General features: G+C 43.6%; 1 protein-coding gene across 1 annotated transcript; it reads left to right on the forward strand.

Moving 5' to 3' along the window:
* Nucleotides 1–6,278: 6,278 nt before the first annotated feature.
* Nucleotides 6,279–13,385, forward strand: gpr83 (G protein-coupled receptor 83). Its single transcript, XM_053855300.1, has 4 exons — nt 6,279–6,674; nt 10,410–10,535; nt 10,877–11,010; nt 12,608–13,385. Exons 1-4 carry the CDS (start codon nt 6,279–6,281, stop codon nt 13,302–13,304), a joined length of 1,353 nt encoding a protein of 450 aa, XP_053711275.1. The 3' UTR covers nt 13,305–13,385.
* The last annotated feature ends 726 nt before the right edge of the window (nt 13,386–14,111 follow it).

Consider the following 14,111-nt stretch of genomic DNA (forward strand, 5'->3'; position numbering starts at 1 on the left):
AAATGACTGAAGTCACCAGTGATAGCGTGTCTGTAGCGGGGAAGGGATTGTCACATGGTTTCGGAGGTGTGTGTTTTACTGTGCAGTGATCAGCAACTGGGTGATTTGAATAGACACAATGTGTGAGAACATGATTGGGTATTTATGGCAGTCAAGGCGAAGCAGGTGGAGATGAAATAGAGTGAAATGGAAATAGTGAGGGAGTTTGATGAAGTCAGAAGTGGCAGAAGATGCTTTGGTTTAGAGTCAGGACATGTTTTGGCCAGGTGTGTTCGAGCGGCAGCCCTTGTGGAGACGTTTGTCGATGGAGCTCGGAGGGTTGTGCAGGAGAGAGACAGAGAACATGTTGGGCCAAAATCTCAAAACTAGAACATCAGTGTTTGTCAAACACGTCACGCTTCAGCAGCTCTTTCTTTGGTAGAACAGTTTGCCATGTTTGGACTCTTGTGTTGTGTAAACCTGCTGATTCTACCACGTAAGAAAAAAAAAAACATACCTGACACTTTCGTGTTCAAGAACCGCAGAGATTTTTTAAGGCAAAATCACATGGAAGGGCACACAATCGATCAAAATTGATCTTTGCCACACAGCCGCATTGATCCTTCCCAGGGCACAAACACCGGCCTCTGACACCGTTCCCCGCTCACCTCCTACTGGAGATCATAACCGGGCAACAAATTATGCACTTGATGCTTCAGGCTAAACACGTTCCACTCTTCTCAGCGTGAACTTGATGGGAGCAGATCAATGTGCTGTACTTCAAGGACTGTTTTGCAAACATCTCTAGGCTATAATTGAAAAAAAAAGGTGATTTCTGCATTTAAATTAACTGCAACGTTCCACATCGACTGGTTAAAAGCAACTTTTAAAAAGACATATAAATGTACAGTAGTTTTTACACAGCGCTGAATGCATTTGAATGATTGCTTCATGGCGCCACAAGCAGCAGTCACAACAGTTCATTTCTGCAGTAACCATGGACACGCCTGATAAAACCCAGGGCATTACTTGACCACCGCTTATCGACAGAGCGCTAAATACGAAGAACATGCCTCTGCTTCATCGTCCCTCTCCAGGCAAATTACCTCTTCCCTTCCGTAACTGTGACGGCTCAATTCGATGTATTTTTAATGGAAAATAAAATGAGTTTGTCTCCCCAAATCTTTTTTCACAAGTCAAAACACGTTTTCATCTCTTAAGTGACTGGTCTGCCATCTCCCTGTCCAGGTCGGTCAACTCATTTGGGAGGACCCCAAGACACCCCCTAGCCAGAGTGAGATGCACTCACCAATCTCATTTTGAATCTCATCCACAACTGGACAGGTCTCACACAAGACCTGTGTGTGACCCGATCAGACGACCACGCAGACATCTGCTTGCCGCGGCGCTTCAAAGCCAATGATAAACACCCATGTCTATTCCATCATACCACCTCAAATTACAGTGACCCGCTCATCCTGGATATTTGGCTGCAGGATAATAGCGTTTCAAGTCTGAGACATTCACACACTGAGGCAGCCGGCTGCCATGTTGCACAGCATCTGACCCCTCTGGGGGTCAGAGTCATGGACACAGCGGCACAAAGAAATCTGTCGCTAGGATCCAGCAGCAAACAAACCTTCCCTATGATGCTCACAAAGGTTGCATGAAGTTACTAATGAAAATAGCATGATGACAAAATGCTCCGTGAATCTGAAACGAGCCTTGAACCCAGATCCACATGACAGGCTGTTTTAACAAAAGGTCGTGAGCCGGCAGGAGTCAGATGGCAGGAGTCTGGACTAGAGCACAAACATTCATTCAAATCATACCTTTGGCCACAAAAGATGGAGGCGAGAGTGCGACTCCCACTGAAGACACCCATTGATCTGGCGAGGAGTGAATGAGCTCCAACAGTTTTTCTGGGTTTCAGAGCTCAGTGTCCAATAAATACATTAGCAGCGAAGACACACTCATAGATCACTATTCAGGACCATCAGTCTGCATTTATATAAGCTGCTGGAATTTTGTCTCTGGCCTTTAAATGAAAGTGTGCATAAAAGCTGGCTGTGGAAGAAACATCCAGCGCACCACAGGCCTTCTGGTACCACACTGCTTCTTCAATGGAGGCTGTTTTCACCTCAGCCACCTTCAGCCTGTCATTTCCAGGCAACAGATCGAGCCACCTTGAACTCTTTCAAAGTGAAGGAGAATTGTTAGGAAAGGAAGGAAATAAATACATAAAAAAACACATTCACCTTTTTGTTCTTCTGTTTCTGGCAGAGTCTCTACAATACCTCTAGGAACAAAGAAGTGTAGAGACAAAAAGCGGTGACTCCAGCCAAAGCTCAACCCGTCATCTGTGAACACCAATGCCTCTTGGCACTTTTTACCATATTTATCGGACCGTTTGCGAAGTTTCTGTCCATGGGCTGCGGATCAAGGCGTTGTCAATAACATAGATTGGAATGGATTATTGGGTTAAATACCCACATATATGTTATTTGGAGATGTTTTTCCATGGACATATTGATTTTCATTTCCCAGCAGGACTTGATACCTGCTCCCACTGTCAAAGCTGAGCAGCGCCATGGACCGTAGTGTTGTCAGCTCCCACTCAGTAAACACCTTCATCTATAGGAAAGCTCTTGTCCTTTCACTGCACTGTCTGTTCAGGAGTTATTACAGTTGTAGAAGCTCAGGCTCTCCACTTTCAGATGCTGTATGAATCTACATCAATCTACATGGGATAAACCTTCCAGGAGTGATTTTGAGGGCCACAAATAATCGGCCCATGGAGGACCCAGGCCACAGACAGGCGTGTACAGGGTATGGTATGGGAGGTACCTTCATGCCACACAGTCGTTCAGTTCCGCCAGCAAAAGATTGCATTTTCTAAGACAGTTAATGTCGACTTTTCATAATCCTCCAAAGGTCAATAAATAAAGGCTTTCCCTCTGTCTATTGAATCTGCTTGATATGAGGTTGTTGCTGTCTGAAGAGCAAGTGGTGGCAAATCTCTTTATTATTATCTCTTTATATTCTATTTTGAAGATACACTTGTATGACCTCCAGACTTTGTGGCCTATAGAAATGAAAAGGTATCTGTCTCTGTGAGAAAATGTGTTGCTGAAGAATATTTATCATGCTTTAAAATCACAATCTCCGAATGGAAAAGTCTGTGGAGAAGCCATGTTTTTTTTGTACTATTTTATTTTCCAGTTTTCAATAATGCAAGACAGAATATATATATATCCCACGAACCCCCCCCCAATGATAAGAAAGGGAAAAAAGTGCACACCACACAAAAAATGAAATAAAGCATGATCCTTTCAAGCATTCATAAATTCACCTTTCACCTTCACCTTCTTCTGCCGCTTATCCGGGGTCGGGTCGCAGAGGCAGCATTCGGAGAGAGGAAGCCCAAACTTCCCGGTCTGCACAAACCTCCTCCAGCTCCTCCCGGGGGATCCCGAGGCGTTCCCAGGCCAGACCGGAGACATCATCTCTCCAGCGAGTCCTGAAACTTCATTGTTCTAACACTGTAGAATTATTTTTTTTTGCGAGAACCATGCTGTATGATACTGCCATTCTTTCATAATTATTTACATCTTCCACTTGTTGTGAGTAACCTAAATTAGGTTTGGTTATTACAAGTTCTTCTAGCTCAGAGTAAACTTCAAAATGTAAAATATTATTTTTAGCAAAATTCCTGATTTGTAAGTAACGAAAAAAATCAGATGTACGAAGAGTGGAAACGCTATGTTTTTCTACCAAAACACTGCTGGGAGGTGTTTTGTATGTGTATTTCCATGGATTGAATGGAATGCATCACCTTTCATCTTTATTATTTTCTCTCTTTCAAAGTGTCATTTCTGGAGGTGTTCCTGAGAAAGAGAATAATTTCCACATCCATGTGTGCATCACATTGGTAGTGATTTGAAAACAAACACAAGGTTGATTTATACCATACAATTTCACCTCACATCTTATGTCCTCACACTTCTTTCCGCATGTAGCGCTGCACTCACTAGACTGTCAAGGACAAGTACAGCTACAAGCGACATCATTGCTTAATGAGAGTGAGAACAAACTAGAGGGATCATTACACAAATCATGTGTCAAATCGCCTTCAAATATGGAAGTGCCTTCATGATGTGGCGTGATCGATATGTATTTTCATTGGGATTCCATCGATCATATAACTATACAAGGACACACACGCAATGTTTTTGTGTTCAGTGGGGACCATAACCCTTTCCCCGGCCTCTCCTCCGAAACCCAACCATCCAAAACAAATGGCGAACCTTAACCAGGACTCTGAACCAAACTGAAACCCAATATCCCAGTTATTTAAAAGTTCTAATCCTCAAATTGAGGCTTTTTGCCGGTGCCCGCAAGTTTAAGGCTCCAAGAATTGGTCACCAGTGTCTTATTGTTTTGGACAACTTCCTGCTACCGCTTGTTCTCTTCCAGGATTGGGGGTTGTTTTCCCGCCATGCAGGCTTCACAGACACACACACCTGAGCCCAATCATCTATTAACTTCCCGCTCTACTTGAACTTGGGCCAGGAGACAACCGGCATCAGTTCATCGCGTTTGCGTGTCCTGTGTGTTTGTGCCTGCTCTCCGTTGTTCCTCTACCCAAATACTGTGGACTTATTTTTGTCCCCTTGACATTGGTTTTTGACCTCATATTTGCTTGTGGATGCCTGTTTATATCCTGGGTTGTTTATTTATTTATCAGACTCTGTCTCCCTCTGGTGCTAAGGTCCAATTTTCCTTTCTCTTGTATACCTGTTTTTACTATTTTGGTTCTTCGTTGTTCTAGCATCCTTCTAGTGTAGGAGTCGAGAGTAATTCTGTTTGTTTATAAGTATTTTTGTTCTCTTATTGCTCCTGCCTCCATCTAGCATAAAAGTTAGAGTGTGACTGTGATTGTTTTGTGTTAAATTTGTTGGACCTGATTCCGGTCCCAGTCTCCTTTCTGCTGCATTTGGGTCTCCAGTCTTTGAAATAGTCACACACACACACTCTTCTTCAGCATGTCATGAGTCTGAAGTTTGAAAGACTACCCTGACTGATAATGAGCGACAAAGCTTTTAGCAGTAAAATGTCAAATGATTTAGCAGAGTGTGGGTTGACAGCTGTGTCATGGCTGTGTTTGCTCTCGGTAGAAGCGTGGTCACGCTCTGTCACGGCAGTTGGCGTTCGTGTTAGTGAATTTGATTTCAGTCATTAACATTAGCCCCCCACTGAACTCAGTTGTTGCCTAGGTGCACCAGGAAACATATATTTCTCTGTGATATTTTCACCAAGGAAAGAGTGATGTTTCTGGAGTGGGACATCACAGTTTTGGCTGAGGGCATCAACCCAGCTTCAGCGGCAGTGACAGGAAGAAACCGGCGCCTGAAGTTTCGCGCCTCCATGTTTTAGAATTGCTCACAGATGTACCAAAGTTCTTCAGTGTTTCTTTTAAGGAAAGAAACGTTTTTCTTCTCCTGAAATACTACTCAAATTCATGCCAAGGAAAGACCCACATGAGGTCAAGCACAAGAAAAAAACAAAATCACGCTGTGTCACACTGCCAATCGATGAAATAATTCAGAGTTCTAATGTGGCCTTTCACATGTGTCAACAGTGTCCTGCATCGACTCCAATGTTTCTGAGACGTTCCAGTCTTGACTGACCTTGTGACCCCACAGCTGACCTTTTGTGTCCTCCACCTGCACTATTGGAGATATATTGTTTGTTGGGTTCAGGTGGGATATTTCCCTCAATAACAAAAAAAAAAAAAAAAAAGTTGTGATTTTCATTTTCCAAAACCTGGGCAATAAAATGAGCCCTTTCATGGATGAAACATGAATACAAGTGCTTTGCTTCTCGGTCAGACCCTTTTCATCAGTAAATCTATTAAAAGTGCACATGCAGAAATGTTTCAGTGCTTTTTGGGAACATTTGATGCACCTCAAAATACACTGAAAGAAAATGACACTCGTCATATTACTGAAGTTTACCCAAAACTAAAGTTCTGCCAAACATTGCGTTTTCATCATATCATGAAATATATATCATATATCATGAAATTCATCAGCTCACGTACGTATATATATATGAACGAGAGAGAGAGAGAGAAATATGGTTTAGTCAAAACTGAGCCGCTCCCCATCAGCTCCTCGCGCACGCGCCCTCACGCGCGCGCACGCGGCAGTGGGAGCGCTGCAGCGTCAGAATCCTCACTTCAGACTGTCGTGCTGATCCTGAAAGTTCCACTGGCGTGGTCGCATTCAGTCGTCATAATGGAGGTTGTTTTCTCGCCTCTGCTGGTTTTAGTTTCGGTCTCTCTCGGCGGCGCCTCTGAGCCGGTCCTGAACGACACTTCTCTGCGAGCGCTTCTCCAGAACGTCTCCGAAAGTCGCTCTCCCGGGTTCCACCTGTTGGACTTTGACGAAGGGCTGCTGGATGACTGGAACTCTTTGACCTCCCGGCACAGCGAGAGGTCTCGGGACGGCGCCGTCAAGGCTCTTCTGGTGGCTTCCTACTCGCTCATCATCGTGGTGTCTCTGTTCGGGAACTCGCTGGTCTGTCACGTGGTGCTGAAGAACAAGCGGAGCCAGTCCACCACCAGCCTGTTCATCATGAACCTGGCCGTGGCGGATATCTTCATCACGGTCCTCAACACTCCTTTCACTCTGGTAAGACGCTCAAAATGAAGGTGAGAAATAAGCGGAGGAAACATCAGCGCAAATACTTCTGGAAAATGTAACTATTTTGCATTGAGGAAAGCTTGGCGTGAAGATTCAGGTTGAGTGTCAAATAATATAAGGTCACAGCATGTATCAGACTTCAGATCAGGTGCTATATTTGGCATGGATGTTGAAAGGCGTGTGTGAGCATGGAGGAGCTCACACCCATCAGTGTGTGATATCAGTTAGGTACTCATCTTCACGCCAACCAGCAGTGCGAGCAGAAGAATGCTGTGATCCACCTGAAATCCATGAAAACATCAGGAGTCTGGACCACAGCGTGTCTGGAGTGCAGCCGTTTGAGTTCAGAGTTCAAGAAACTCCAGTGGCTCATGTACTTAGTTTCGGTGCCTGTCGTCTGCCATCCAAATTGAAGAAAACCCAGTGACTACCGATGGGCCATATGGACAAAAATAGTTATTGCGATAAATGTTGTAATTTTGCCGATAGCTATAATTATCACGACAAATACGTTTTCATTCTATTATGTGTTGGACACTACTGTCTCTCTTGAGAAACTGTTTTAAGATTAAACTTATTGGTGGAGTTTGTCTCCAACATCATCATTTGTTTAGGTTTAAATATAAACGTTTAGTCAGTGTAGAGAGGAGAAATTCAATGTTTCACGTCTCTGGTAGAAGCCGCTGGTGTCTGACAGACTGCTCTGCCAGCTTTATTTAGGGGTTAAATTGAGCCGTCTGTCTGCTGTATCTCATGTCTCTTCACAGTTGACTTTAACTATGGACCAGTCTGGACACATTTCCTCGATGCTATTGAAGAAATATTATAAATAATGTGAATAAATGACCATTTAGTCATATTCTATTCTCGAAATCTTTATACAAACTGTCAGTCCTTTGTCTTGTGTGAACCTTTTCACAATTCTCTCACCTAAAATGATTGTTTTTCATTGCCTTATTGAAGATTTCATTAATACTTTGACGCTTTAGAATTTGTTGATGGTCCCTGACTGATGCTGGGTTGTAGCATTAGCGCTCCCTGTGAGAGTGTGTCTGTGATCAGTGAACCCTAATGGGGATGCAGAAGAGGACGCCGCCACCAATACCGGAGCGGACGTCCGTCCAATATCCAACTAGTTTCACCAGAGGGAGACATGCATGTGTTTATATAAACCAAGGCAGACGACTGCGTCAGAGAGGTGCACTGGAACTGTCGTCGTGGAGATTGTGTTTGGCCGTATATCGTGTACAAAACAACTTCTTTTTCACACCTTTTACCTACAGAATACAGAGTCATCTTTCTTTGAATGCAAGGTTTGGCAAACCTTTGTCAGATTTTCACTTTGTTTTTCACTCTACACTTGCTACTCTGTTGTCCCTGTGGCGTGAGTCTTGCTCTGTCAAAACTGTAGAAAAATGAGTCGTGCTGCTCATGAAAGTGGCAGCAGTCATTGCCCTCAACCAGAAGGCACAGTGCTCCGTTCAATATCAATAAAAACAACTTTCATGTGGCCGAAATGTGTCCGACTTCCTTCCACGAGGGTTGCTGGCGGCTTCCTGACTCGGCGTCCTACTCGGGCCGCACGATAATAACGGCACGTGTGACAGTGACATGGCAGGAGAGTGCGATATTCATCTTCATTTAAGAATCACCAAGAAATTCTTCTCTCTCTCCCTGAAGCCTTTCGCACCAACGCGGTTCTGGTTCTCGAACTGGTGCTGTTCAGGACTCTTACAACTTGGTGCTTTCTATCAGACCAGCCCGTATTCAGACTGCTTCAAGTCACTTTGATATTCTGAGCGAACAAGCAAATATTTAATTTAATGCAATTAGCACCTGTTCGTCGTCGACTGTGAAGTGAAGGTATGAGCCAGAGCTCTTTGCTCACAAAAAAAAAAATCCCAAAAGACAATCAACGCCAGTAATAAAGGACCATTTTGGATCTCCAAAAAGTTTTCTTGACTAAAAGTGCCTTGCTGTTTTTGACGCTGTCCAAGGTGACATCTTCATGGTCCCGCAAGTCACTGTCACAGATCACAATAAGGGAACTCTCCTTGGTAACAGTGTTATATAGCCAGTTTTAGTTTTCATTTTTATTTAACATTTTTCATCTGACATGCTGCGACTGACACTCTCTTTGGAGACCAACAGCTACCAAGAATTAGGTGTCAAGGTTGCGTATGTTGGATGGAGATAAGAAAAAGCACATGGGTTCACCTATATATTGCAGTTATTAGTTATTAGTTACAGTATTTCATTTCAATATCTCTCCACTGGATCAGTATTATTGGTTATTTTGTACGTCTGGCAATGACTTGACATTCTCTCTGTTCCTGGGTGAACAGTCTGCGTTCAGCTACATCGATGCGATAAGAGAGTCGTACGGAAGAATTGCGGTGAAACCAGCTGGATGTGGGTTATTTAATCCAGACCCAGCTGCGTTGCCGTCCGACGCGTCTGAGCGGAGGTCTTTGGTGGCGCAGGCTCTACAACCTTTACTGAGATCTTCAATAAGGCAATAAAAAACAACCATTTTGAGAGAATGGTGTAAAGATTTTTCATCACACAAGACAAAGGACTGAATAAAACATGACTAAATGATCATTTATTCACATAATTTATAATATTTCTTCAATAGCATCGAGGAAATGTGTCCAGACTGGTGCATAGTTAAAGTCAGTTTTTTACCAGAGACGTAAGAATTTCTCATCTCTACACTTGGTGAACTATTATATTTAAACATAAACAAATAATGATGTTAGAGACAAACTCCACTCATAAGTTTCATCATAAAACACTTTCAAGAGAGACTTAGCGAGTCCAACACATGGAATAGAATGAAAAGGTATTTATGTGATAATTATCATATTATCATGCTACCTTTTTTTTTTTTTTTTGCCCATATCACCCATCCCTACTGCACATAATATGTCCGTGTAAGCACAAATAAGACACAAATACCTCCACTTCCATGGTTACCACCATCGACAGGGGGCAAAACGGTAACACAGGTAGCAGGACTGACGAAAAGAAAATTTTGTTTTTTTGTATGACACCTAACCCAGTATCAAACAGTATAACTGTGGGAGGAAGATTTCAAACATTGCCGCCGACAAAAGCCATTCATATGTGGCGATCGATGGCTGAGCTGGAGCGTTTTCTCATCATCTGTGTTCCAGCTGATCAATAACCTGAGAGGATCTGCCAAGTGCGAGTACCACTGAGCTCTGCAGAGCAAAGCTGTCAAACATAATTACCACCCAGTTGGGAAAAGAAAACCTGCCGGTCAGCCAATATTTACGGACCATGTCTAATGGAAAATTGGGATTTTAACCTTTGAACATCCAAGTTCCCTCCCATCTGCATTTCCTTCCGTTGAATGGTCTCCTGGATCGTAATAGCAACATCAGGTTTTGTTGAGTTTTGAATGAGTCATATGTTTTTAAGGCGTCCGCAGGCCATACGAAGGTGGACCAGAGTTGACTCCCTCTTCCCTTTGAATGTGCACGGCTGATGTGTGTAATTTTCAAGGAACGTTTCAACCATTGTAGCTGTCCTCTCGCCATTCAGTATTTTTCTTAAACTGCAGCTCCAGCTCAATAGTCTTGTGTGGAAGTGCAGCTTGTCACCTGACTTCAAACACCTGCTTTATCAAACCATTATCCAGTGGTAATTATCAGGGTGAGAATATATCAAGGCTCTCATGTGTGCATGGTCCTGCAGGTCCGCTTTGTCAACAGCACGTGGGTGTTTGGAGAGACCATGTGTCACGTCAGCCGATTCGTGCAGTACTGCTCCCTGCACGTCTCCACGCTCACGCTCACCGCCATTGCCCTGGACCGGCAACAGGTGAGTCTCCTGTACCGCATTTGTCTTGAGTCATTTATTTATTAAAATATCAATTTTCCAGACGAGCACAGGGTATAATTGGAGTAATTTGAATAGAACAGTGGCCATGTGTTTTTCAGTGGAAGATGGGCTCTCCTTTAAGCTTTAAAAGGTTTTCACAAATCAGAACCTTATGTTATGTGTCATCCAGTGTCGGCTTTTTAATAAAGGCTTCACGAGTTGATGTGCTCTTATTTTTGAATAATTATCCATTTATGTCCTTTTAATTCTGAGAAACACTTCTCTCCCCTTTTGTTACTGGAGAATGAATTCAGCATGTCTGTCTGCTTCCTATTTTTTAGGCGATAGTGCATCCGCTGAGAACACGGTTGACCTTGGCGCAGGGTGGCGTTTGGGTGGTTGTTATTTGGATTATGGCCAGCTGCTTCTCCCTCCCACATGCTATCTACCAAAAACTTTTTACATTCACATACAGGTAAGCCTGTCTATCCATCTATCCATCCAACCACCCATCATCCATCCACATCCATCCATCCATCCAGCCATCCAGCCATCCATCCATCTATCCATTATGGGTTGATGAGGTTTCATGAAACAGTGTCCTTATTTCCAGAGGCCACCAGATGGCACTGTCTGCTGTGAAATGTTTGGACTTGAACAACTTATTCAATGAATGCACCCATCATTTGGAAACCAAGAGCGCCGTCTAGTGGCCTCTGAAAATTAGGACCCTGTTTCATCAAACCTGCAATACTGTTTCATGATGCCTCACCTGCCCATCTCTACTAAAAACCTTTAAATTTAGCATAATATGGGTCCTCGAGTGTCTGTATTTCCAAATACTGCCCAAGTGTGTACTTTGTTACATGAGTCATTACTCGATTTGAATGCATGCATTGGAGTTACCCAAATATTTAGTGTAAAACTAGGTTGTTGGCATCTTCTAACAGTCAAATGCAGTCATCAAAAATATGTTTTGCCTGGTTAGCGTTGCTTATCTCACTATACTCCATGCAACTTTGGAGCTAATGAGCTAAATGAAATGAATGAAATTTGCTTTCTTTACCAGCTATAGGCCAAGATACCAAATAGCTTTTAGCTGGTCCCTAAAAATGAATATTCAGCAGCTGTCTGTCTGTTTGCCTGTGCGATTGAGGAGCAGAATAAAATGGCTTACCTCTCAAGGTGTCTGCAGCTGCAGGTGGCAGAAGTACAGAGCCTTCAACTCTATTGCATTCAGTTCTGGGGCTCCATTACTGGACTACTGAGTCACCTTAATCTCCGCCCACAGTCCTAGAGACTCATGTCTTTCTTGTCTTGAAAGAGGCTTCAACTGCGAAAGCAGTGAACATTGAAAAGTGTTATCCGTGTGGAGCAAAAATATGAGCTCGTCCGGCACTCATAGCACTGCTTTCCATTAACAGCCTCGACCGTGTACCTCAGGGATTTTGACGCCGCTGAGAGAAAGTCTGTGAGTGAGCTGTTTATTTGCAATGGCTCCCCTTCTTATCAGCTTTTATTGGATCTCACGTGAAATTTTAGGCTCGGAAGAAGAGGAAAGCTAGAGAAGGGAAAATATATTGCTGTTCTCTACTGATAAGAACAACTGTGGTCCATCGATCTTTCCTTCCCACTTGATGTCACACCACATTGTTGTAGGCAAGTTAATAGAGCAGAATCAACTCTTACCGTCACTACGCAGTGCAAAACATTTTAAAAATGAACTAAAAACCATGAATGGCTCTTAGACATTTAATGTTAACTCACCTCTTCAAAGCCCTTGCAAAGACCAGAGAAGAGTCTGCTGGAAGATTTTGCATCTGTCCAGCGTCCAAAGTCAGAAACAGGCTCTCAAACCTGGATCTGCATGTTTGAAATGTTTTGTACTTGTTATGACTGACATAGTGAACCTTTTGTCTGACCTGTAATGGCTTTTCTTTATGTCAAAGCCAATCACAACACAGACTCTGTAGACCTTGGATGAGTGGTGAAAATGGATGACTTGTTTTCTCTGTCTGTGTTTGTGCCCTAACTGCCATGCTTTTGTCTGATTTGTTTGTCCTTCTCTTCAGTAAACACAAGGAGCGCAGTCTTTGTGTCCCTGACTTTCCGGAGCCATCAGACGTCTACTGGCAGTACATCGACCTACTGACGTTCATCCTGCTCTACCTGCTGCCGCTCCTCATCATCACGGCGTCTTATCTGAGGGTGGCGCATCAACTGTGGCGCAACAATGTGATCGGAGACGCCACCAAAGCTCAGCATGCCACCCAGAGACGGAAGCGCCGGCGAACAGTGGCCATGCTGCTACTTGTTGTCGGAGTCTTCGCTGTGTGCTGGTTCCCGCTCAACTGCTACGTAGTGCTGCTGTCCAGCCAGGCCATCCACTCATCCAATGCCCTTTATTTCTGCTTTCACTGGCTGGCTATGAGCTCCACGTGCTACAACCCCTTTATTTACTGTTTTCTCAATCCCACCTTTCGGCAGGAGCTTCGCTCTCTCTTCAAAACGTGCAGGGGGAACCAGAGAGTGGAAGCTGGCTTGGAGCTCCAGCCGGCAGCCGCTTGCCAACAGGCCATGCGAACCGCTTGGCCTGAAAACGGGCCGCTTGTGCCGCGGAATCCGTTGTCACAACCCGGACCTTGTTATTCACAGCCAGTTCCTGCCGTTTCCACTTCATCGCAGAAGAACACACACGTGGTCTTCAAGGAGAGCCGTGTGCCCTCTGGGAGAACTGACATCTTCTCAGTGGAGCCTACAGGGATTTAAATGGTTTAGATGATCAGCATGAAAAATCCCACCATCGTGTCTGAATGTTTTAAACCCACATCCTCCAGAATTTTATTGGTTTAGTTGAGGCCACTTGACCCAAGACCGAGTCAAGACCAAGACTAAGGAGAGGGGCGAGACCAAGGCAGAGACCAATATCAAACGCTTTCCAATGATAGCATCATGAGAACATTTGTTATTTTGTGACTTATTTTGAAAAAACAAATGACTGCTGCTAACAGACAATATGCATCTGTATTCTGTATTCAACTTGGTCGCACCGCCCTCATTGGTCTTGGTCTGGACTGGTTCTCAGTCCCTCAAAGTCTTGGTCTCTAAAACTACACCACTAATATTTACTGCCACAATTTTTTTCTAAAAGCAAGTTAATTTCTTTAGAAATAATGATAATTAATCTGAAAACATTTCAGTTGGAATTTTTCCAGTTTTGGGATCAGATGACCTGGAGGTGCAGTGGAAGTAGAAGATATTATGATTCAAGTATGACAGAAATATAGAGTTTTAGTGCCTCAAGGCTCAATGATGGGACCCAAGTATTGATATGTAAATAATTATATTACATATTATTGATCGCATATGAGCCATTTCGACGGAAGTGGAGAGGATCTGCTAACATTTATGAGAGTGTTTGAAAAGCAGAAAAAAAAACTGGTTGGGCAGAAATGGATGATCCCAGAACAACTGAAAATAAAGCCTTCAATTTATGAGTTCCTTGAATCGCAGCCCAGACAACGTCATGTCCTCAACAATAAATAGAAATGAGCCAGCCCGACTACCACAGGTTGA

Source organism: Synchiropus splendidus, chromosome 2, assembly GCF_027744825.2.
Source record: "Synchiropus splendidus isolate RoL2022-P1 chromosome 2, RoL_Sspl_1.0, whole genome shotgun sequence".
Classification (NCBI taxonomy): domain Eukaryota; kingdom Metazoa; phylum Chordata; class Actinopteri; order Syngnathiformes; family Callionymidae; genus Synchiropus; species Synchiropus splendidus.